This window comes from Juglans regia, chromosome 4, assembly GCF_001411555.2.
Source record: "Juglans regia cultivar Chandler chromosome 4, Walnut 2.0, whole genome shotgun sequence".
In the NCBI taxonomy this organism is placed as follows: Eukaryota; Viridiplantae; Streptophyta; class Magnoliopsida; order Fagales; family Juglandaceae; genus Juglans; species Juglans regia.
In genome coordinates, this window is record NC_049904.1 from 4,810,835 (window position 1) to 4,835,217 (window position 24,383).

The 24,383-nt window shown below is 34.3% G+C and overlaps 1 protein-coding gene and 1 non-coding gene across 2 annotated transcripts; both read right to left on the reverse strand.

Annotated features, from left to right (window-relative positions):
* Positions 1 to 12,527: 12,527 nt before the first annotated feature.
* Positions 12,528 to 12,634, reverse strand: LOC118348346. Its single transcript, XR_004801440.1, has one exon. It is a non-coding gene; the product is annotated as a small nucleolar RNA R71 (small nucleolar RNA).
* A 9,440-nt stretch (positions 12,635 to 22,074) lies between these two features.
* Positions 22,075 to 22,782, reverse strand: LOC108988426. The gene has a single exon (XM_018961689.1). The coding sequence runs from the start codon at positions 22,780 to 22,782 to the stop codon at positions 22,075 to 22,077; it is 708 nt and encodes a 235-aa protein (XP_018817234.1).
* Positions 22,783 to 24,383: the final 1,601 nt, after the last annotated feature.

Sequence of the window (24,383 nt, forward strand, 5' to 3'; positions counted from 1 at the left end):
GAGTGTTATGTCATTGCAATAGAATCGCGATGGGCGAGGAAATAAGAAGAAATTAATTTTATCAATTTTATCAGTGTATATAACTTTTAATTTCTAATTTTGAAACTTTATAATATATTATTAGTTGTTAAATGATGGTGTGTAATATGATACAATTGGTGTGTTTTTTAATTTTATGAAATTAGTATTTATGATCTATACGTTTGAATGTAAATAAAAAACATTCGAACATTGGTTCACATTCGAACCTACATTCGAACGTAATTACACAAAATTATAACATAACGTTCGAACGTACTCACCCTCAAATAAACAAAACCTTCGAATGTTTAAACGATTAACGTTCGAACAAACCTCCAAATGTACCACTTGCGTTCAAAAGCTTCGTCATTAACATTCGAACTAACGTCCGAACGTTATACCCGTTACTTTCGAACATTGGTCCGTTAACATTCGAAAAAAAATTCGAACGTTTATTGCAGTTAATATTCAGACGTATAAACATTCGAACGTAAATATGATACGTTCGAACTATAACGAAAGAACGTCAACTTCTGTCATTTGAATGCCAATTAGTCAGGTTGACGTTCGAACGTTCAATTGAATGTCCAAACGTTACTTTTTGTGACAGATCTCGACCTTCATAAAAAAGGGAACGTTCGAACGTTATACCAAACGGAACACCTCCAACCGTCACTAAAAATATTTTTAGTGACGGTTTAACAGTAAACCGTCACTAATTATTTTCTGTGATGCACATTAGGTAAGGGTTGTGGTGATGATTTCAAACCGTCACCAAATGTCTTTAATGACGTTTTGGTTATTTTTTGTGATGGTTTCCTGTCACAAAAGACAAATTGTGTTGTAGATATTGGCTTTCCCCATCCAAAATCTGATCTACTAAAATGTCAAATTGATTCGGCTTCCCAGGAAAACATCGGAACTTCCTAAGAAATTTGGTGTTTATTATATGTATCAACATGTTATAATATAAATATATAATATGTATATATGTATGTACCATAACATTTCTTTTTGGTAGACGGGGTGGAGTCCCATGGAGATGATAAGAAACAATGCTAGCTAGCTGTGAAGAGGGTCCATACGAGTTATAAGGGATTTACTTAAATGAAAGTGAAGTCTAAGTAGATAAGTAAAACGAAGATTTCTATCATATTGTTGTTTGTAGAAAACTTTCTTATTTCAATAACAAAAACTCGTTAAAAGAATTATATAATCGCTTAAAAATAAAGGTTTTGCTTTAAAAATAAAGTAATTAAAAGTACTTATACTAGATGTTTTATAAGTGTGACTAACAAATCCACACATCCATGCAATTGCAGACAAAAATGGAGAGTTATGACCTTTACAAAAATAACTCAACTACCGCCATTAAGCAGTATGAGACAAGAAGATCTCATTTCATTGGACTCCTGCTTTCTTCCTCTTAAAATTTCTGTTTTTCTTTGGAAGTTATGGCAAAATATTTATTGGTATTCGATCGGTGGGGAGATCGATGTAACGGCTGTGCTCTAGAGGCTTTGTAAACCTTTGATCATAATTTTCATGAGCAACTAACATCATGATCAAAAACAGGCAAAAATATACCAGTACTTTTATTATTTTAACTTGCCCATTTCACCTGATTAAGATCTAATCAATTCGGTTTATTTGGAAGGAATCGCTGATCCAAAGTACAAACAGTTTCGTGTTCGGGATAAACAAATTTTTCTTATATAGCATCCAACAAATGGCAAATCCTAGTACAAGAGTTTAAAAGGAAAACAACTTATACTTTTTGCTCAAGTCCTAAAAAATAAGAAATTACAACCATGCATAATATTTTCAAAACTACTAGCTAGTTGATATCCAATCACTTAGATCTCTTTTATTCTCAACTAAAAAGCTCATGGAAACAAACAAGGAACCTGATAAAACCAACATAACAGCCAACAACAGCTTCCCACATTTATCCTACAAATAACACGATTTTAACCAAATAATACCAAGTTCTATTGCCAACCCTAGCAATAAATATGAAGATATATATATATATATATATATGATCGCTGACACGGTTTGTGATGTTAGATGGTGTGCCAATGAAATGTTTAATAATAGTATAAATTAAAGTGTTGATTCCATCGTCATGGGCCTTGCCGATGGTTTCATCAAAAATAGGCAATCCTTCATCATTCTTTTTAACAGAATGTTGAATAGATTCTTTTGTATCAGTGGTGAGATGATGATCCCACCAATTTCGTAAAACACCAGAAAAACCTTGGGTTAAAATTAAAACAATATCAGGTTGTCTGATATTATTGTTAATATAGGCATTTGAAACAAGTGACATTTTACTCATGGTATTAAGGATTTCTTGTTCAGAAAAACCCTCAATATTCCACTCGTAAACTTTGTCAGCAGAGTAAGAAGATTGGTTTTGAAAGACCTTTTCTTCAAATTGTAAATCAGGAGGGGTAGGCTTGGAATACCAATTCTTTGTTAGACTCATTGGAGTGGGTATTTTTGAAGAGAATCTGGCAATTTCAGGTTTAAAATCTAGATCTTGAAAATTCTTTTCAAGTAAATCAATATCCTTATCACTAGAAGAGTTATCTTCAGACGACTCACTAGTGTTTTCTACAAGAACATCTTCTGTTTCGTTGCTCGCTAGAGCACTAGTAGAAGGTTGTTCTTTTTTAAGATCAACAATCATTTGATCTATTTTTTCCAGTGTTTTGGCCTGAGAAAATTCGATTTTAGGCCTATCTTCTGGTAAAGAGATTAAAGGTTTTTGAATGGTAACCTTTTTAGAAATCTGATCTTTGGGTAAATAAAAGGATTGTCATTTTTGAAAACAGGATTTGAAGTAAAAATAGGTTTTTCAACCTTATCTTCAATCCGATCTAACTGTTCGCCGATCGTATGAAGAGCAAGATCCACAAAATTATTCTAAGAAATGATCTTTTTTGTTTCTTTAAGAATCTTGTCCTTTTCAGGATCTTTTGAAACAGATTCAAAAATTTTAAAAGGAGTAGCAGGTACTTGTGTACCTTTAAAAGGAAATAGAATAGTCTCTAATGGAGGATGAGTAGCTTGAACTACTGTTTTTCCATCTTCCTTGACAAAATTGGTTTTAATAACATTTAAAGTATTTTTTGAAACATAAGTGTTTTCAACAAAATCTAGAAGAGGAATATGCTGTTGAAGCCTATTCATCTCTTCTTTCCATTTGCGTTTAACACCAAAAACAACGGAAATGAAGACTGACTAACGAAGAAGAGAAGGAGATAAGAGTATGCACAATTAAATGCAGGCGGTTGAACCGACCATATGCATGTATGCAAAACAAAATTAGATAAATGAAGAAAGATAGATAAACATAAACATAAACTTTATTATATTAACAAAAGTTTATGGCACAAGGATAGAAGGTAGTGCGGATATTTGCACTTATAATATGAGAGAAGATTGGCAGAAAGATCAGAGGCTTTGTCCTTCCTGAATACAATTCACGTCTGATCCGGAATCAATCATAGCAACAATAGAAAATTGAAAATCATGAGCAATAATAATGGTAACCTGTGAAAACCATTTTGGAGGAATAGTGTGACGGATTAAACAAATCTGGTTGTCAGTAGTCAAGTCATGTTGACTAGAACCAGCCTCATCCGTTTGCTCATTATCAGAAGGAATATCTTGATCAAGCTTTTTGTCAATTTTGAACACCAAAAATTCTTGTTTTAAAATCTCATTTTCAGATTTAAGGTGGGTAACCTCAGATCTAAGTTCAATGATTTCCTTTTTAACAGAATTTATCTCGTGTTGCAAATCAGTAGTAGAAATTTCTTTGGGTTTTTTCTTTTGAAATCTTTCCAAAGTTTCTTGAAAACTGATCCTTTGCTTGGGGGGTTTTGGATCTTGTCGAACCAGAGTTTTCTTAAGCTAAAGAAGATATTTTTCTATAAGCTCAGGATCTTGAATTTGACAAATTAAATCAAGTAAAATATTTTCTTGTTCTTCAGCCTTAGTTAAAACGTGTATTGTTTTAACGTTGGATTGACAAGAAGTTTTGTTGCAAGTGCAACCAAGCTTTGGTTCAGGAGAATCAGGAAGTTCTTTTTCCGAATGATATTCTGAATCACTGGAACTAAAATCCTGGATGTCAGATGATGAAGATGAATATGATCCTAGGAGATGAATCACTTCTTCTTGATCATTGTCATCTATATTCAACTGATTAAGTTTATTTTTAATCTTAGAATTTTTGGGACATTTATTAGCAAAATGCCCAGTTTTGTCGCAGATATAACATTGTGTTTTTGAAGATTTTTGAAAATATTTCTTTTTCGAAAAAGGTTTGTAAGTTTTCTTGTAAAATTCATCACGGGGTTTACTCTTTTTACCGCCATAATGTTTGGAAAACTTAGAAGAATATTTATGCTTTCTTTTAGATGGAGCAATACTAGGAAGGCCAAATTGTTCACAGAAAGTTCCCATTTCGTGTTTGACTTTCTTACTATTTCTCATCTGTTCACGAAACATTCTTTGATCATTGCACATACTAATACCAAGTTTCTTAATTATACTGAAAATATCACCATAGGTGTAATTTTCATAATTGAGAAATCCCGAAATATCAGTAAGTTCTTCCTTTACTCTGTAAGCAAACAGTCGAGGGAGACCATCAATAAATTTTTCTTTCCAATAAGGCTTTTGCCTGTCTGGCCTAAGCATTACTCTTGAAATGAAAACATCTTGATACCATCTGTAATCAGACATCTGATGACATCGCAGGTTGTTCAGCTGATCGCTGACACGGTTTGTGATCTTAGATGGTGTGCCAATAAAATGTTTAATAATAGTATAAATTAAAGTGTTGATTCCATCGTCATGGGCCTTGCCGATGGTTTCATCAAAAATAGGTAATCCTTCATCATTCTTTTTAACAGAATGTTGAATAGATTCTTTTGTATCAGTGGTGAGATGATTATCCCACCAATTTCGTAAAACACCAGAAAAACCTTGGGTTAAAATTAAAACAATATCAGGTTGCCTGATATTATTGTTAATATAGGCATTTGAAACAAGTGACATTTTACTCATGGTATTAAGGATTTCTTGTTCAGAAAAACCATCAATGTTCCACTCGTAAACTTTGTCAGGAGAGTAAGAAGATTGGTTTTGAAAGACCTTTTCTTCAAATTGTAAATCAGGAGGGGTAGGCTTGGAATACCAATTCTTTGTTAGTGGTTCAGTTGGGGTAACCTCCCAAATGATAAGTTCACAGGTCACTGAGATAAAATCCACCCTATAGATTAAGAACAAATACCTTAGAATGTGGAGTAGTAATTCTTCAATTAGTTCTAGGTCGGCTTTGCCTCTAGACATTGTTAATGAAGAAGATTGCTCTTTTGGTGAGGAGTTATCTCCTGCTCCGAGATCGTGGAAGATCCCAGAGATTACCCAAATTCCATTATCGAACCACTTGGTTCAAAAATACTTTTTCAAAATCTTTGAATGTTCGAACAGTCAAACAAACTTATAGTATATCTAAATCCTAAGAAAAATGTCTTCTTTTCAAACAAAAAGATATTGATAAATACAAAAATCTGGGATATAAATATATTCATATAGGTTCTATTCAAGTTGCTGCTAAGCCTCTAACAAGGTTAGGCATCAACGCCTCTGTTCTTTTCTATTTACGAGATGGCAGATTCCTCAAATTTGAGGATAGCATTCTCGGAATGATCCAATCATCCCTTTCGAAAGGACCGGTTCATTTTGATTGTTTTCTAAATTTGACTTTGTCTTTAACAGACAATCACATTTTAAAATGCTTAACTTTAAATATTTTAACTTCAGGTTATCAAATGCTTGAAGGAAGCAAACCACTTACTTTGATATTTCGGATTTATTATCGTCTTTTAAAAACGAATTTGGATCCAAAAGCTATTGTAAAACCTTCTGGAAAAAATACTCTACTGATCCAGAGTACTTCTCCAGATGTGGACATCAAAGTTCCAAATCGAATTTATTGGGAAGACATAACCATTCCCACTAAATGGACTTTGGAACAAGAAATACCCCCTCCTCCTAGAAATATTGTTTCGGATGCTGATGTAGATATCATCCAAAAATATTTAAATGGAACTGTTAAAATCTCTTTTAGCAGATCTGAAGCCCCAAGCAAAAGAAGAAATTCTTTCGCTGGCTCTAGATCTAGTTTTGTTGATTCTGTCCAGAACAATCCAAGGAATAACCCAAATTTCAACCAATTCCTTGAAGATTCAGTACGTACTGTTCGACCTGCTAAACCTGCTTTAAAATTGAAGGTACTTTCTATGTCCTCTCAAGTTACTTCTACTTTCTATACAGCCCAAAAAGCTAGATCTTCCAAAGATCAAAACATAAATGATAAAGTTGACAAAGAATGAGATAATTCTTCTATGTCACCAACAGCTTCGGATATGCAAGCCCCTATTGCACCTGTTCACCATAGTTTAACTGTTTTAAACAAACCTTTTAAGTTTGATTTGGTTGAACTTTATAATGAATTTGCTTTACCAGAAAATAAGCAAAGGCGAAAAGCATATCTTGCAAAATTTTTTGATTTAGAAAAACAACGTGTTAAACGCAAATGGAAAGAAGAGATGAATAGGCTTCAACAGCATATTCCTCTTCTAGATTTTGTTGAAAACACTTATGTTTCAAAAAATACTTTAAATGTTGTTAAAACCGATTTTGTTGAAAGTTCGCTGATTTTAAATGTCCTTCTTAAATATGGGTTTATTTTAACCGGAGGTGCTATATGCGATTGAAGTGCAACACATGACAAAAAGGACATTTAAAGTAAATGGATAGAGATTAAAATCCTATGTGGATGGAGACTTTAACTCGAAACAGTGTTCCATCGATCTCGCCTGTGATAAATGATGAGAGGATAATATCTAACTATAGACTTCAACTAAAGCGCTTTTGGGAGGAAACTCAAGTTTTTATTTTTAATTTTTAATTTTATTTTTTGCATAATCTTATTCTTTTGCTTTCATCTTGTAGGAACGAAGAGGCCGAGGAGATCTCCAAGGGTAGACGGTTGCACTTTCAAGGACAACATTCAATTAGAAATTGAGGCAGCACTTCTTACCTTTTCTCATTCTCTTCCTTAGTTTTTCTTCCTCTTTCCCATTGAGGACAATGTGTTAATTAAGTTTGGAAGAAGGGAGTTTATGTTTAAAATAAATAAAAATAAATTATTTGTGTTTGGTTTGATGAATAAAAAGCCGCCTATGATAAGAACATGGTTGGAATTGATTATAATTTTTAGCAAAAATTCTTATTGCTTAAGCCTAGTTGTTAATTCTTTACTTGATCTTGCTTAATTTGAGATTTTCTATATTCAATGAATGCTTATCATGATCATTAATTGTTTTGCATACCTAGAGAACTTTTATGCGAATATTATAAATTTGTATGGTCTCAACTTACTCAAGAACATGTTTCATTACACTTCAGGCGAAATCCTAGACAGAATATTACTGGGGAAATGATTAAGGTATTCTTTGGACCAATTGAGCCTTTCAAATCTTTATCCCTAACCACCCATTTGAGATTTATTGAATTATATTTTGGCCTTATATTTTTCTTTCTTGTAAACCTCATATTCCCTACCCTATTTGAGTTTAAACACTGATTTCCTTACATTTCAAGAGAACTAAGTTTAGACAAAGTTACAGACTCACAAGAGCATGAAAGGCAAGAGAGGTAGAAGGTCTACAAGTAAAATTAATTAGAGCCATATTATCAAAATCATAAGTTTGGGGGTGTGAAAAGTCAACTCGTCTACTATGTAGCTGACACGATAAGGCCAATGAGAGTCATCCACAGAGGTAGTCGAATAGGTATGGTTTATTTCCAAAAAAAAAAAAAAAAAGTCTAACCTGTCGAATAGAGGGGTAAAGAGAGAGATCCTTGAAAGTACAATAAAAAGAGGTATGTTGAGAGATTCACAAGGTTGAGAATAGATGCTTGTGTTAGAAGTACGGATGTTCTGTTAAGTGTTCAAACTTAAGTTCTCTTGTTTTGTTTAAATCCTATCTTTTCTTTGTACCCTTATCCTACCCTTACATTACAAGCTTAATAAAGACCTATTGATCCCTAGTGATAGTTTCTGTTCTACATTAGTGAAGAGTGATTTGAAAAGCAAACCTATGGAGTTTTTAGAGATCCAATATTTATTTGCTTGTTTGCATAAAACTATCTAGGGAGCTAATGATGAAGTGAGAATGATAGGTATGCATGAATGTGAGGATGGATAATGCGGTAGAATTGAGTTTTGAATTAACTTTTGGACTTGATTGATCTTGAATGATTCCTTTACTTATAAACTTTAGGTAATCTTTGAGGCAATAAATTTTATGAATCAAACCAATGCTTGTTTTAATTGTATTTCTCTTTTTCTTTACTCGAGGGCATGCAAAGCTTAAGTTTGAGGGTATTTGATAAGTATGAGTTTTATTACTCTTTTATTTATGAAAAGTGTGAGTTTTCCTTCAATTCTATTGATTTCATTTATTTCTATATATATTTTATTATTTTCTTGGATTTGAAGGAATGAGAAGATTTAGTATGAAATGAGAGCATTTTGGTACAAAAGTAGAGACTACGGATCCAGACTGAAGAGAGGCGACAAGATCTGAAGAGAGCCGAAGAGATTTAGGCGAGGAGAGCCGATGGCGACTAGACTTGGCGACAAGGATCCAGGCGGTTAGATTGGGCGACTAGTCTAAACGATCAACTTAACAGACCAACCTAAACGATATCGTGGGCAACAGCTAGCAAAGGGTTTGAGAGTAATTTAGATCAAGAAAAAGACAAAGAAATAACAGAAGGAATCCACAAGAAGTCCAAGTTAGAAATGTGATGGAGACAGCCTGGACATATTTTAGTATTTTGATCATAACTTTCTACTCACTTATACGATTGATGCAATTCTTGATTGGTTTGAAAGCTATCTTAAAGGACTAAAACTTTGTCTCTTATGAGGATTTCTAAATTCTGACTCTGAAGCAAGTATGAGGCTGCCAATATAAGTCCTAAAAGTTAGGCCATTTTTGAGATGGGAATCATGAAAACGTTAGGGTTTCTTTTCTACCCTATATAAGCATATCATTAGCACGAAATTGAGGGGGGAGCCCGAATTTTAAAGTCCAATAGTCTAGAGATTATTCTTTAAGTTTCTTTCAAGGAGGCGAATCTGGAGAGGTAGGCAAGAGCCGCATGCTTCATCAACTGACTCCAATGAAAAACACTAGTTCTATCCTTTTTCTTTTCAGTTTCATTGTGATCTAATTTTATCTTCTAGATCTTTGATGTAGTCTAGCCTTGAACACACAATCTATATTCTAAGTTGATGATATTAGTTGATGATATTTTTAATATTATTCGAGGGAAGATATTGAATAGTTAAGGGATTTTTATCAAGAACTTGGGATAAATGGAATTCTATAATAGAGAAGAATTCATTTTGTGGGATTTGCTAGGTGAAATCAAACGCTCTAGATCTAATCTTATTATATTTACAATCTTAGATTTTTATGCTCTTTTATTCTTAAATTTATTTTTGTTAAGTATTTAAATTTAATTTAGATAGTGGAATCTGTCCATTTTTTTATTTTCCAAATAGTAACTAATTTAGTAAATTTCAGTACTCAATAACAAAATTAATCTCCGTGGGTTCGACATCCGTTTTCTTTAAAACATTTTATTACTTGTTATGATTTTGTACACTTGCAAATATTTTCAACGTAATAGTACTCACTCGAGTTACTTCACTTCTAGTAGAGGCCTAAGATAATGGGACACATTATCCCCTCTTCCTTTTATTCTTAGTAAAGAACCCTTGCGTACAGGTCTTACCAAATTTTCATCATGGTGATAGCTATACCTTCCACCTCTTCTTTTTGCATGTTTGTAAGTAACTGTTCCTAGAGCTATATGAAATCCTTCTCATTTCTGGACCTTTTATGAATTGGACTAGATTTATTTGCCCACACATGGTGTCTTTTATATTTATTTAATTCTTAGAAATTCTTTCCATTTTACAAGTGTTTAATAATTGAATTAGGTTGAAATTGGGAGGATGTAAAGAGGCAGAAATCGGGCTAGGCCTAGAGAGCAAATCCTAGTTGGTCTGGACTAGTCAAACTAGAATATTGTTTGCTTTTTGGGCTCTAACTGGAGCTACAGATCTCGGTTTCATGTTTTTTTTATTTTACTTTCTAAAAAGCTAAGACGTAGACCTAAAAATTTTATGCAGAGCCCAAAATCCAGTTCTGCCATTTTGAAGTTCAAAACTTAGTAGAAAAGGAGAAGTCCGAATCTGTCTAGAAGTTTACTGCAGCCTAGACCCTATTTCGATTTTCAATCTGTCTCTAGAGTTCTAGAAGTCATAATAAAGCAATCTTAGGTGCATTTGAAACCCGAGAACTAGATCTAAAACTTTCATGAAGGGCTCAACTCCAAAATGTGTCGTTTTAACGCTCTAAATCCAGCTAGAAGTCGGTCAGCCAAGAATTCAAAATTTGAAAAGATAATCGATTTTTAATGGATTGGATGGTCTGCAGATATGGAAGGAGGGTTCTAAAAAGAAAATTTTCCAGAGGATTTGAGAGTAATTTGGATGAAGAAAAAAAAAAGAAATCATATAAGAAATCCACACGAAATCCAAATCTAAAATGCGCTAGGAGACAGTCTGGATATACTTTACTGTTTGGAACATAACTTCCTACTCACACCTCCGATTGATGCGATTCTTAATGGGTTGAAAAGCTATCTTAAAGAGCTACAATTTTATCTCAAGAAGGATTTCTAAATTCAAATTCCTGAAGCAAGTATGCGGCTGCAAAGCTAAAATTCAGGCCATTGTTTTAGGGGGAATCATGAAAACATTAGGATTTCTTTTCTACCTTAAATAAGATATCATTGGCATGAAATTAAGGGAGGAGGATTGAAGGAAGAGCCATAATTCTGAAAGAAAGAACGAAGCCCGCGATTTCTGCAATTACATAGTTCTTTTTCTCTATCTCTAATTTTTAGTTTCTGAATTGTTATTAAGGGTATTGAATTTGAATTTATGTTTGAGAAATAATTAGATTATTTTATTAGTTATGATTTGCTAGTTTTCTTATTTTAGGGCTAGGATGTAATCATTGAATTTTGGATATGATTTGAGCATGGTTGTATTGAATACCCTTTGTTAATTGCAATTGGATGGTTTCGGTTTTCATTCTTGCAATGTAGTGGCCATGAATTGCATGCTTAAGATGTTGAATGAAGTAACGAAAGTTGAAGTTCAATATTAGTTCGTGAATTCATCAAACCTTGGTAAAGTAGTTTAGAAATAAATACACACCATTGTGACCTACATTCAATAATTCCACAGATCATAATGAATTTATATTCATTTTTGTGATCACGATAGTAGACATAGGATTAATATATGTATAAATATTATACCTTGAAAGAGGATATCACATAAAAAAGGAAATTCGGTCATTGTAAATTTGTAATTAGCAACACATTAATGCAAGTAACTTGGTTTAAACTCATTGAAGGATTTCAATTGATGAAATCCAAGCCCTTGGAAACTTTCAAATTTGATTTTTTAGGTTAATAATTTGTGATCAGTCACATCAATTTGGGATCATCTAAATAATATAGGAAATTTTATAAATTAGTACTTGAATCTCCTCGTGGAAACGATACTCTTTTTGCCCCTGTTCTATTTGTCAGGACCCATGCACTTGTGGTAGAGTTTAGGAACCATCAAGTTTTTGGCACCGTTGCTCGAAAGGATTGTTTTCAATATTAACACAAATAATTTTCTATATTAATTTAGACTGTATTGTTCAAGTTTATTATTCATTTATTCATTTAAACTAGCCCCACCCTCTCAAGGTCAAATTCCATCGTTTTCTAGGGTTTTTAGGTTGTTTTGTGCTTCTGTTTGTCAATTTAAGTTTCTATATTTAGTATAGGCCACGTAGTTGTGAGCTAATTGAGCTTTTTGATTAAGAAATTTAGAGAACCCTACGTGCACTAAGAAGAAAACAAAGATTGGAGCTAGAGCAAGAACAAGCAGAAGCCATGGCAGATAACCAGAATCAGAAGGTGTTGCGTGACTATGCCATGCCGAATTTCAATAGTGCTCAACCCAGCATTGCAAGACGTACAGTCAATGCTAATAACTTTGAGATTATGCCTGGTCTCATTCAGATGGTGCAGCCGGAGCTATTTGGTGGAGGACCTGTTGAGGATATGCACACCTTGCCAATTTCTTAGAGATTTGTGATACAATTAAGATGAATGGAGTTAGTGAAAATGCCATTCGGCTTCGATTGTTTCCATTTTCTATAAAGGGTAAAGCCAAGGCCTAGTTGAATTCCAAAGCACCTAACTCTTTCACCACCTAGAATGCCTTGTCACAAGCTTTTCTGAGTAAGTATTTTCCCTTAGGTAAGATTGCCAAACTTAGAAATGATATTACCAGTTTTGTTCAGTTTGATGGTGAATCTTTGTATGAAGCCCGTGAGAGGTTTAAAGAATTGCAAAGGAAGCGTCCACATCATGGTCTTCCTGATTGGCTGATTGTACAGACTTTCTATAATGAATTAACACATTCAGTTAGGATTACTATAGACGCAGCTGCAGGAGGTAATTTAATGAGTTAGTCAACAGAAGAGGCATATGAGTTGTTAGAGGAAATAGCCTTTAACAATTATCAGTGGTCTAATGAAAGAGGTATTCCTAAGAAAGTTCCAGGTATGTATGATGTAGATGGCATAAATATGTTGAATGCCAAGGTAGCTTCTCTGGTAAAAATGCTCGGTAAGCTAGGTAATGTGAATTCTGTTTCTAGTCCTGTATTGAGTTTTGATTGCTATGGAGAAGCTCACATTAGTGTTGATTGTATGCAGGTAGAGCAAGCCCAATTTGTGTCTAATTTTAACATGCAACAGCAGCAGAATGACCCTTATTCCAACACATACAACCCAAGTTGGAGAAATCATCCCAACTTTTCATAGAAAGATCAAGGTAACCGAGGATAACCATAAACATGTTGTTGAAAATCCAAGACAGTTAAATCCTAGCATGAAAGAAGTAATTAAGGCTGAAGTTCTTAAATGGTTCGATGCAGGGATTATTTATCCTATATCTGATAGTTCATGTATTAGTCTAGTGCAGGCATACCTCAAAAGGGTGAGATGATTGTGATGCACAATGAAAATAATGAATTAATTCTCACTACAATAGTAACTAGGCGGAGAGTCTATATAGATTATAGGAAACTTAATAATGTTACCTGTAAGGATCATTTTCCCTTACCTTTTCTTGATCAGGTGCCTAAGAGACTTGCTGGGTATGCATATTACTGTTTTCTAAATGGTTATTCAGAGTATAACCAGATTTCTATATCTCCCGAAAACCAAGAAAAGACTACATTCACTTGTCCTTATGGTAGTTTTGCATTCCGTAGGATGCCTTTTGATTTGTGTAATACACCTGCTACCATTTCAACGTTGCATGATGGTTATTTTGTCTGATTTTGTTGAAAAGATCATGGAGGTTTACATGGATTATTTTTTTGTTTTTGGATCTTCTTTTCATAGTTGTCTAGATAACTTGTCTCAAGTTTTGCAACGTTTGAAGCCTTATCTTGCTGGTAATGTGGTTCCTAAAAGGGTTACTTACTCCTTGAAGAATCCTACCTATGGTTGATGGTGTAGAAGCCAAGTTAATGACTATAAACAAGCGTTTCTTTTGTTTTAGTTATTGTTTTTATCTATGTTTTTTTTTAATAAAGATGGTTGTGACCACCTTCTTTTGGTTGTGTTGTGTAGGTTCAGAAAAATCAAGCAAGAAACCAGTTCATGTTCAATTCAATCAAACATTCGTTGTGTTCAGCCTCACTAAAAAGGAGAGTATTAGTCTTCCATTTTTCTTTTCATTTGCATTGAGGACAATGTGAAAATTAATTTTGGGAGAGTGGATATTCGATTATGCTGAATGCTAGTGTTGGGTATGTTTGTCTTAGAAAAAAAAAATTTCGAAATTCTGGTTGTTCACATTCATGCAAGTTAATTGGTGATCATATCCATGTCTTCTAAACTAGATTTTTATGTGAAAGATTAGGAGAAATGAACCTACATTTACATTTTTGTGAGACTTATGTAGGATCAACATTACACTTTTGGGTTCTATGTTGTGTTAAGCATTGTATTTTTTAATTAGGATAGACGATATCTTATAAAGGAAGATTCAGCATATTTGTTTTCTTTAGGATTATTGAAGTACACGTTTCCTTGCAAAGTTGTGAGTTGTGTGACTATGCATAAACGATGAGTGTGATGTTTTTCTTGTGATTATCCCCTTTGATCTGGTTCTAAACAGGGTTTAAGTAAATAGAGTGATTAGAATGTTGAATAAATAAATGTGTATGAAATTCTATTTACTTCAATGTTTTGAGTTGCTTAGTAACTAGGGGTATTCATTACCAATGTTTACTTTTATGTCAAATAGCAACTTGAAATATGAGTATGCAAAAACACTTTAAGTGTATGACTTGTTGGGTAATAGGGTGCATCCATCACAAATGCTTGTATTTGAGTCAAAATACGAGTGACAACTTAAAGACAAAGATTAAATATTATTGAAAAAAATAGTGAAAAAATAAAGATAATATATATAGATATATATCTCTAGTTTGCTACCTTGTTTGTAGTAGTGAGAATGAGTGATTGAAGGTTGAGTTGTTACATGATTCAATTGTGTTGGTTGCATGATAAATGTGATAGAGTTTGGAATTATCTATGGATATTTGAACTAGAAAATGTGAGTATGCTTAGTTTTCCTTTCTTTGCTATTGTTTATGTACTAAGTTGAAGATTTGATGTTTGCATGATAGGTCCATTGGGTGTGATGAGTTGAGCCTAACTATGGTTATTCTCCTTTGTTTTTATGATTTTCCTCTTGCTTGAGGAAAAGCAAACATTCAAGTTTGAGGGTATTTGATGTGAGAATTCATTTCACACATTGTTTTAGTCCTAATTGTTTTGATCCAGAGTGTTTTGTATGTTTCTTGGTTCGTTTAACTAGAAGTTTAGATGTATTTTACATTTATTTAATTATTAGAAATTATTAGAATCTTTCAGGTATTTAATTATTGAATTAGGTTGAAATTGGGATGATGTGAATAGACAAAAATCAGGCTAGGCCTAGAGAGCAAATCCTAGTTGGTCTGATCAAGTCAAACCAGAATACTGTTTGGTTTTTGGATTCTAACTGAAGTAACATACATCATTTTTAGGTTTTGTTAGTCTTTATGTAAAGCTAAGATGTAGGGCTAAAACTTTTATACAGAGCCCAAAGCCCAGTTTTGCCATTTTGAAGTTTAAAACTCAGCAGAAACAGAGAAGTCTGAATCTGTCTAGAGATTTACTGTAGCTCAAACCTTGTTTCGGTTTTTAGCATGTATCTAGAGTTCTAGACGTCAGAATAAATCAAGCTCAGGTTCTTTTGAAGTCTAAGAACGAGATCTAAAACTTTTGTGAAGGAATCAACTCCAAAATGTGTCATTTTGATACTCTAAATCCAGCTGGAAGTCGGTCACCCAAGAATTCCAGATTTTCTGTAGCAGATATGGGAGAAATCTTTTGTTTTAAAATTTAAAAAGGTAATCAATTTTGAATGGATTGGATGGCCTGCAGATATGAAAGGAGGGTTCTAAAAAGAAAAAGTTATAGAGGATTTGAGAGTAATTTGGATCAAGAAAAAAAAACCATAGACGAAAACCACAAGAAATCCAAATCTGAAATGCGCCAGGAGACAATATAGACATACTTTACTGTTTTCACCATAACTTCCTACTCAGGCATCCATTTGATGTGAGTATTGATGGCATAGAAAGCTATCTTAAAGCGATACAACTTTGTCTCCAAGAAGGGTTTCTAAATTCGGACTCTTGAAGCATGTACGCAACTGCCAAGATAAATCCTAAAAGTTAGGCTATTTGTTTAGGGAAATCATAAAAACTTTAAGTTTTCTTTTCTACCTTATATAAGCATATCATTGGCACGAAATTGAGGGAGGAGGATTGAAGGAAGAGTTGTAATTTCGAAATGAAGAAAGAAGCTCACGATTTATGCAATTATAGAGTTCTTTTTCTTTTTCTCTAATTTTTAGTTGTTGAATTGTTATTAAAGATGTTGAATTTGAATTTATGTTTGAGAAATAATTAGATTATTTTATTATTTATGATTTGGTAGTTTTCTTATTCTAGGGTTAGGATGTAGTCATTGAATTTTAGATATGATTTCAGTATGGTTGTATTGAATACACTGTGTTAATTGCAATTGGATGATTTCAATTTTTATTCTTACAATTTGCTGGCCATGAATTACATGCTTAAGATGTTGAATGAAGTAACGAAAGTTGAAGTTCAATATTAGTTCATGAATTCATCAAACCTTGGCAGTCTAGTTTAGAAATAAATACACACATTTGTGACCTACATTCAAAATTTCACATATCATAATGAATTTATATTAATTTATATCATCACAACAGTAGACATATGATTAATATAGGTATAAATGTTATACCTTGAAAGAGGATATCACATAAAAAAAGGAATTCGGTCATTGTTATTAGCAACACATTAATGCAAGCAACCAGCTTTAAACTCATTGAAGGAATTCAATTGATGAAATCCAAGCCCAAGGAACCATTCATATTTGATTTTTCCAGTTAAGAATTTGCAGTCAGTCACATTAATTTGGGATCTTCTAAATAATATAGAAAAGTTTATAAATTAGTACTTGAATCTCCTCCTTGTGGAAATGATACTCTTTTTGCCATGTTCTATTTGTCACAACCCATGTACTTGTGGTAGAGTTTAGGGACCATCAAGTTTTTGGTGCCATTGCCGGGGAAAATTGTTTTCAATATTAATACAAATAATTTTATGTATTAATTTAGATTGTATTGTTCTGTTTTGCTATTGATTTATTCATTTAGAAATGCTCCAAGTTTTCTTCCTAGGCTTCCTTTGGTATGCATATTTTTGGAGATCCTTAGGGGCACTTGGGTTTTCTTCTCAACCAATAGTACCTTCAATTTCACGGTTCCCATCATTACTATCACACTTTATAAAGGTTGTGGCAGTTTCATTATCTTGTGTAGATTCTATATCTTCCATGAGTGGACTTGTAGATGAGCACTCTACAATTGTAACATTTTCAAGCATTTCTTAAAAAAGCTTTTAGAAAAGTAGTGACAATATTAGACTTCAAAATGAATAACAAGTAATAAAGTCAAAATAAATGAATAACAATTTAACAACAAATGAATAACAAGTCAAAAGGAATCACACTTAAAATAAAGTATGAGTAACAATTTACTAAACTTTGCTAGATATGTCAGCAACCCTCTAACATACAAACAACCTCCTAGTGAATACTATAGAGGCATCTTACTCACAACTATAATCATGCAAACGGCAGGAACATGTAAGTTTGTAACAAATATGGAACATTATAACCTAAACTTTGTGCAAAAATGTGCATTCTTTATTAAGTAATTAAACTTAACGAGAATATAAACCACTAACCAAAACTAAAGAAAGAAAATTATTGCATTTAATTGATCTAGAAGTATTTTTTAAAAGAGAATATAAGTCATTAACACAAAACTAGAAGTATTTTTACAACTAAATTACAAACTATAAAAATATTATAAAAATAGCAGTTGAAAATTAACAATAAAAATCAACACAAAGAATCAACAACACTACAACCAGCACAACCAACAGTAGCAAAAAATCAACAACAAAAATCAAACACAAAAGATCCATGTGTAAACTCTTTTTCGATGTCACAGTCTGTAGAAGAACTATGTTCCCAAACTATCTTCAAGGGAGAGGTGGCTTCAAGTGGCTGCGAAACTCAAACACTGTGTAAACTCTTTTTGGTTGAGCGTTATCGCCTATTCACGCGTAATTGCATATAAATCTCCATAAATGATTGGCAATTGCTTCGTATTAGAAATATAGACACATTGACAGCATTTCCATGTCCTGATATGGAATATCATTCGCTTTTTTAGTTGCTCAACTTGTTCTCTAGTGATTTTCAATGTGGTGGCATACCCTACCCATACCTAGGGGTGAACAGGAACCGGCCAGATTGACCTACGCTGATGGAGATCAGCCACTAGAGTCAAGAACCAGCCGAAACTGGTGCAGAACCAATCTATGGAATATTTCACTACAAGTTTGAATAGAAATTTTCCCACACTTCATTCAGTAGTTGATACGAGTTATATACAAACATCTCACAAAAACTAATTTTGAAAATACACAAGAATCATGGTTGTGAATATGCAGCAGTTACAGCAATGTACAATAAATTCAAAAATATTATGTATTGCTTAAATCTTGGTTTTGACTTTTACTTGATTTTGGCAAGCATCCTTTATACGCCCCCGCAAGATTATGCTTCCATCGGCAAGTCCAATCTTGGTACGTAGAATTTCAATTTGTTGCCTTGACAAGGGTTTAGTTAGCAAATTAGCAAGTTGATCTTACGTGTGTACATGCGAACATGAAGTGTGCCACGTTGAACCAACTCTTGCACAAAGTGGAGATCAATTTGAATGTGTTTCATCCTCGAGTGTTGCACTGGATTAAAGCTTAGATGAATGGCTCCAAGATTATCACACAGTAGCATTGGTGGTGTCTTGAGTGGATATTCGAACTCATTAAGAAGGGCAAGGAGCCACATTGTTTCAGATGCTACATTTTCAAGGGCACGGTATTCAACTTCCATGGAGGAGCGAGCAACAGCTCGTTGTTTCTTAGAGCTCCAAGAAATAGGATTGGATCTGAGAAAGCTGATATAAGTCGAGGTGGATGAACGATCATCAATATTTCCTGCCCAATCAGAATTGGAATAAGTTGTTAAACCAAAATTTGAACTTTTTGTAAGCTGAATAACAAAGGAATATTGTTTGCTTCAAGTAACGAAGGAGCCTCTTTGTTGTTGTCCAATGGATTGTGGTGGGCTTGTGCATGAACTGTGATAACTTGTTGACAGCAAATGAGATGTCAGGACGTGTCAATGATAAATATTGGAGGCTTCCAATGATACGTCTAAATTCAGTGCTATCAACAGAGACAGTTCCATCAACCAGTTGAAGAGAAGTAGTTGTGGATAAAGGCGCAGAAACATCCTTTGCTCAAAGCATATAAGTAGTGGACAATAGTTCACTCACATATTTGTGCTGTGATAGAAAAATTCTAGCACCAGTTGGAATGACTTCCACTCCTAAAAAGAAATGAAGATTCCTCATGTTTTTGATTGAAAAACGGTCACCCAATTTCTGAATGATAGAGTCCCCAATCTTAGAATCGCTGCCTGTAATCACAAGATCATCCACATAGACCAAAAATAGCAATTGATGGAACCACGATTATAAATAAACAGGGAGGAATCAGCTTTGGAGTTCTAAAAGCCAAGTGCCAAAAGTGGATTTTTAAAGGTTGTATATCAGGCTCAATGAGCTTGTTTTAGCCCATAAATAGCTTTTCTTAATCTACACACATGATGGGGCTTGGACATGTCTTTAAACCCAGGTGGTTGCATCATATACACTGGCTCAATGAGATTCTCATGCAAAAATGCATTGTTTACGTCTATTTGCCTTAAATTCCACCCATTCATAACAGCTATAGACAAAACAGACCGAATGGTGGCTGGTTTAACCATAGGACTAAAAGTCTCTTTGTAATCTAGGCCACGTCCTTGATTATAGCCTTTTGCAACAAAGCGAGCTTTGAATCGTTCCACAAAACCCTCAGCTTTTCCTTTTACTCTAAACATCCATTTGTAGCCCACTGGTTGGCAATTTGGAGGAGATGGAACCAAATCCCAAGTTCCATGCCACATGAGAGTAGTAAGCTCATCAGACATGGTATTAGGCCATTAAGGTTAGGTCACAGCTTGGTTCACACAAGTGAGTTCTATAGTCTATAGGAGTGGGTGTTTGGAAACTGTATAAAGCTATTTTGGTTTAAAAATTGTGTTCATTGACCAAGTGGCCATTTTGTGGGTTCGATGATTCTTAGTTTCATCATTGGATTAGAGTGGATTTTCAATCTGACCTAGAGTAGAGGGAGGATTTTCATGCAATAGAGATACATGGGAAGAATGCAAAGTGGAGTTAATGGGAGATGCATCTAAGGTGTTGTGTAAACTTAAAGGTGCAAAGGAGGAAGGAGGACCAGAACAGGGATTACTTGAAGGTGATGCAGCAGTAGCAGAAACATCTACCAGAATCGTGGTGGTCGGCGATGGCAGCACTGGTTGTGGCGATTAAGGCAGCGGCAGGGGCACACACATGGATGGAGAGGAGAATAAAATCAAGGGGTTAGGGCATGGATGCGAGGATTTAGAAGAGGCCATGTGTGAAGGCTTTGGGCTTCCTGAAAATTGGGTTGGGCCTCGTTGAAAAGGACATGCCGAGAAGTGTAGGACTTGTGTGTTTTTGGGTCCATGCAAATGCACGCATTTTGGGTTTGTGAGAACCCAAGAAAAATACACAAAATGGATTTGGGCTACATTTTGTTGGTGTTGTAAGGCCCTGTGAGAGGATAACAAAGGCCCCAAATTTTTTCAATTTGAGATAATTTGGTTGTTTAGCAACAAGTGTCTCATATGGGGATTTTTTTTTAAGAAAGGGAGTGGGTTGACGATTTATGAGGTATGTAGCTGTCTGAAATGCATGTGACCAGTATGAGAGTGGTAGAGAAGCATCGTGGAGCAATGTGAGTCAAGCCTGAACAAGATGACAATAATGTCGTTCGGAAAACCCATTTTTTGGGGAGTGTGCAGAGTGGTGGTGTCGTGGCAAATGTCATGACAAGACAAAAAAGGTTTAAGGGTAATGAACTCACCACCATTGTCAGAGTAAAGAGTTTTGATGTTGGCTTGGAAATGTTTTTTCACCATGTTTTTGAATTGTGGGAAAATACTCGACACACCCAATTTAGTAGCCATACGGTAAAACCACATGTATTTAGTATAATGATCCACAAAACTAAAATAGTAACGAGAACCATCAAGACCAGTATAGTGAGTGGGGCCCCAAACATCAGTGTAAATAATTTCAAGTGGAGCATTACTTTGAAGACTAGTGGGACGAAACGGTTGTTGGTGTGCTTTATTAATGGAACATGAACTACATAACGATGACATTTTATTTGTGGAGACAGGTAGAGAGAAATTCGAAACAAGATTTTGAACAATTTTTGAGGACGGATGTCCAAGACGCTTGTGCCATCCATCAAGCGAGGTCCGTTCATGTGCATAAGCAACCAGTTTTGAAGGAGTTCCCACCATTGATTTTGGGAAAATATAAACGCTGTTTTCACATGCACCTTTGAGTAGAATCGCTCTCGTTTTCTATTCCTCACAAGAAAATAAGACGGGTGAAATTCAACTTAGACATTATTCTGGGATGTGAAATGATGTGCAGAAATTAAATTTTTGTTGATGGTTGGAACACAAAGAGTATCTTTCAACATAAAAGTGCATTTAGGCATATTGAGGACTAAAAAACCAATGTGTGAGACAATTAGACCTGAACCATCACCAAGAACAACTTCATCAGTTCCATCATATTTAGAGTGAATAGACAAGTTTTGAATATCACCAGTAATATTTTGAGATGCAACAGAATCAATAAGCCATTTTTGGTCATTTGCCTTGGAAGTGGTGGCACAATTTACAATGACTTCATTTTGAGATAATTATGTTTTGGTCGTGTGACCGATCTGATCACATATCTGACATTTGGGCTTAAAGGGCCGCTGGTTGTTATAGACCAAGAGAAGCCATGTTGAGAGCAACGGCCTTGCCCATTATTTCGATTAGGCCGATTTGATTTAGGGAAGTTCTTTGCGGGACCTCCAGCAGAACCAGGTTTCCTGGTTGTATAGTTTACGGCAATCACCAATTGCTAGGTAGTAGCATCCAACCTTCTCATGTAGTTGTGATGGCCAACAAGGAGATCATGAAGTTCCTCAAAAGCAAGTGGGTTCTCCCTTGATCGAATTGGTGCTGCAATTTCAAGAAAATCAAAACCTAAACCATGCAAAACATACAAAGTTAGTTCATCAATAATGGCAATCTCATCTGCCAAGGCCTTGATAGCATGCAAATACTCGGTAATGGATTGATTTCCATGCTGAATTAAGGCAATCTCCTCTTTGAGTTGCATAGCCCTTGTCCGTGACCTGCTAGCATACAAAGAGGTTAGTTTCTTCCATGCTTCATGTGAAGTTTGAGCGGTAGCAATAAGAGGGGTTATAGTAGGAGAGGTAGAGGTGAGAATGGCTCTTAAAATAACCTTGTCTTGTTGAACCCAATGGGTCTTTTGTAAGGCTGAGACTAAATTATTATCCAAATTGGGACATTGAGAAATGTCAATGACATAATCAAGTAGGTCATAGCGTTTGAGGAGAGCTTCAAATTGGGCTCTCCATTGGGAAAAAGTGGAGGGAGTGAGTTTCTGATTAATTTGAGTAGTGATATTGAGAGTAATGAGAGGGATTTCGGTGGAGGAAGCAAGATGGGTATTGAGATTTTGGGCATTTTGGGCTGAGGAAGATGACATAGTGAATATAGGAATTGAAGACTCGTTAGAGACTGGCTCTTCTGATACCATATAGAATATTTCACTACAAGTTTGAATAGAAATTTTCTCACACTTCATTCAGTAGTTGGTACGAGTTATATACAAACATCTCACAAAAACTAATTTTGGAAATACACAAGAATCATGGCTGCGAATATACAATAGTTACAACAATGTACAATAAATTCAAAAATATTCTATATTGCATAATTGAAGGCTTAAATTTTGGTTTTGACTTTTACTTGATTTTAGCAATCATCCTTTATACGGTCGGCAAGCGGCATAAAATAGATAAAATCGAGGTTGGCCAATTCGATTCTGGTTTAAACCTGGTTTGAACTACCGAACCGACCGATTAAATAATTTTTTTTTATATATATACTATAGTTAAAACGATGCCGTTCCACTTAAGTTTAAGTGAAATGGCGTCGTTTTATACCTAAAGTGCACAAACAAAACACAAGTGAAATGACGTCGGCATCGTTTTATACGTAACATATTAAAAAGAAATATGTGTGAAATGATGCCATTGGATTTTAAATCAAACGATGTTGTTTCGATTTGATATCGTCTTCTTCCCCCTCCTCTCTTCTTCTCCGATTCTCAATTTCTCTCATTCTATCTCTCTCCTTTGCAACACTCTCTCTCTGGACTCTTTCAAATGAACCTCGCCGCTAGGGGGACCGTGAGAACCGCGTCAGAGAATTGTCGAAGTCGATATGACCGGTATTTCTCCTCCCCCCATCGATCGGTACGATCGGTTGTTCCATGCAAATCTCCTCCATTGGTCGGCATCGATTTTGGTCAAAAACTGCACCGATAGCATCATTCTTATTCTATAAATAAAACGATTTACTTAAAAAATATAAAGTTCTAGAGCCAACCCTTATAACGACTTATACACAGCTTATCATGTGAATCATAAAAAAGTCATATTCATTTGACAAAATATACAGATTGATAAAAAAATAATTAGTAAAATAATTAATTCAATTCAAACGTATATATACGATCAATAAATAATATGCTTAAATTTCATTTTCCTACTTAATCAATAAGCAATCCTTATTTTTGGAAAATAAGTTTCAAAAAATCTTTGATTTGTTTTTCATATATAATATACTTTGTGGTCGCCATGTTTACGAAATTATTGTGTCATGGTAGGTGGAGGCAGACTGGCAGGTGTACTTTAAATTTGCAAGGGTTTTTTTTATAATTATTTTTTATTATTATGATTATTCAGCATTAATAGAAATTTTGCAATAGTTTCCAAACAAATCAACTACTATGGCCAAGTCCTAAAAATACAATGAGATTCCAACAATGATATTAATACCCCTAATGTAGTTTACATCCATCACTTTCTCAACTGATCACAACCTCAAGGAAATTATACACAAGGAACCTAAGATCAACATAATAGGAAGCAACGTACAGCTTCCCTTTGTTGGAGTATAGCCTCACAAATTGAGCAAATGGAATTAAAGTCTAAAGAAACACGTGTCAAAGTAGAAAAAGATGTAGAAAGTTAGTTAATTTTTCTGTTATTGCATTTTATCTCTATAAAAACGTTTTGTACTTGTATTAAACAATTTAATTCAATTACATGAAAGTCTTTCTTTTCATCTACT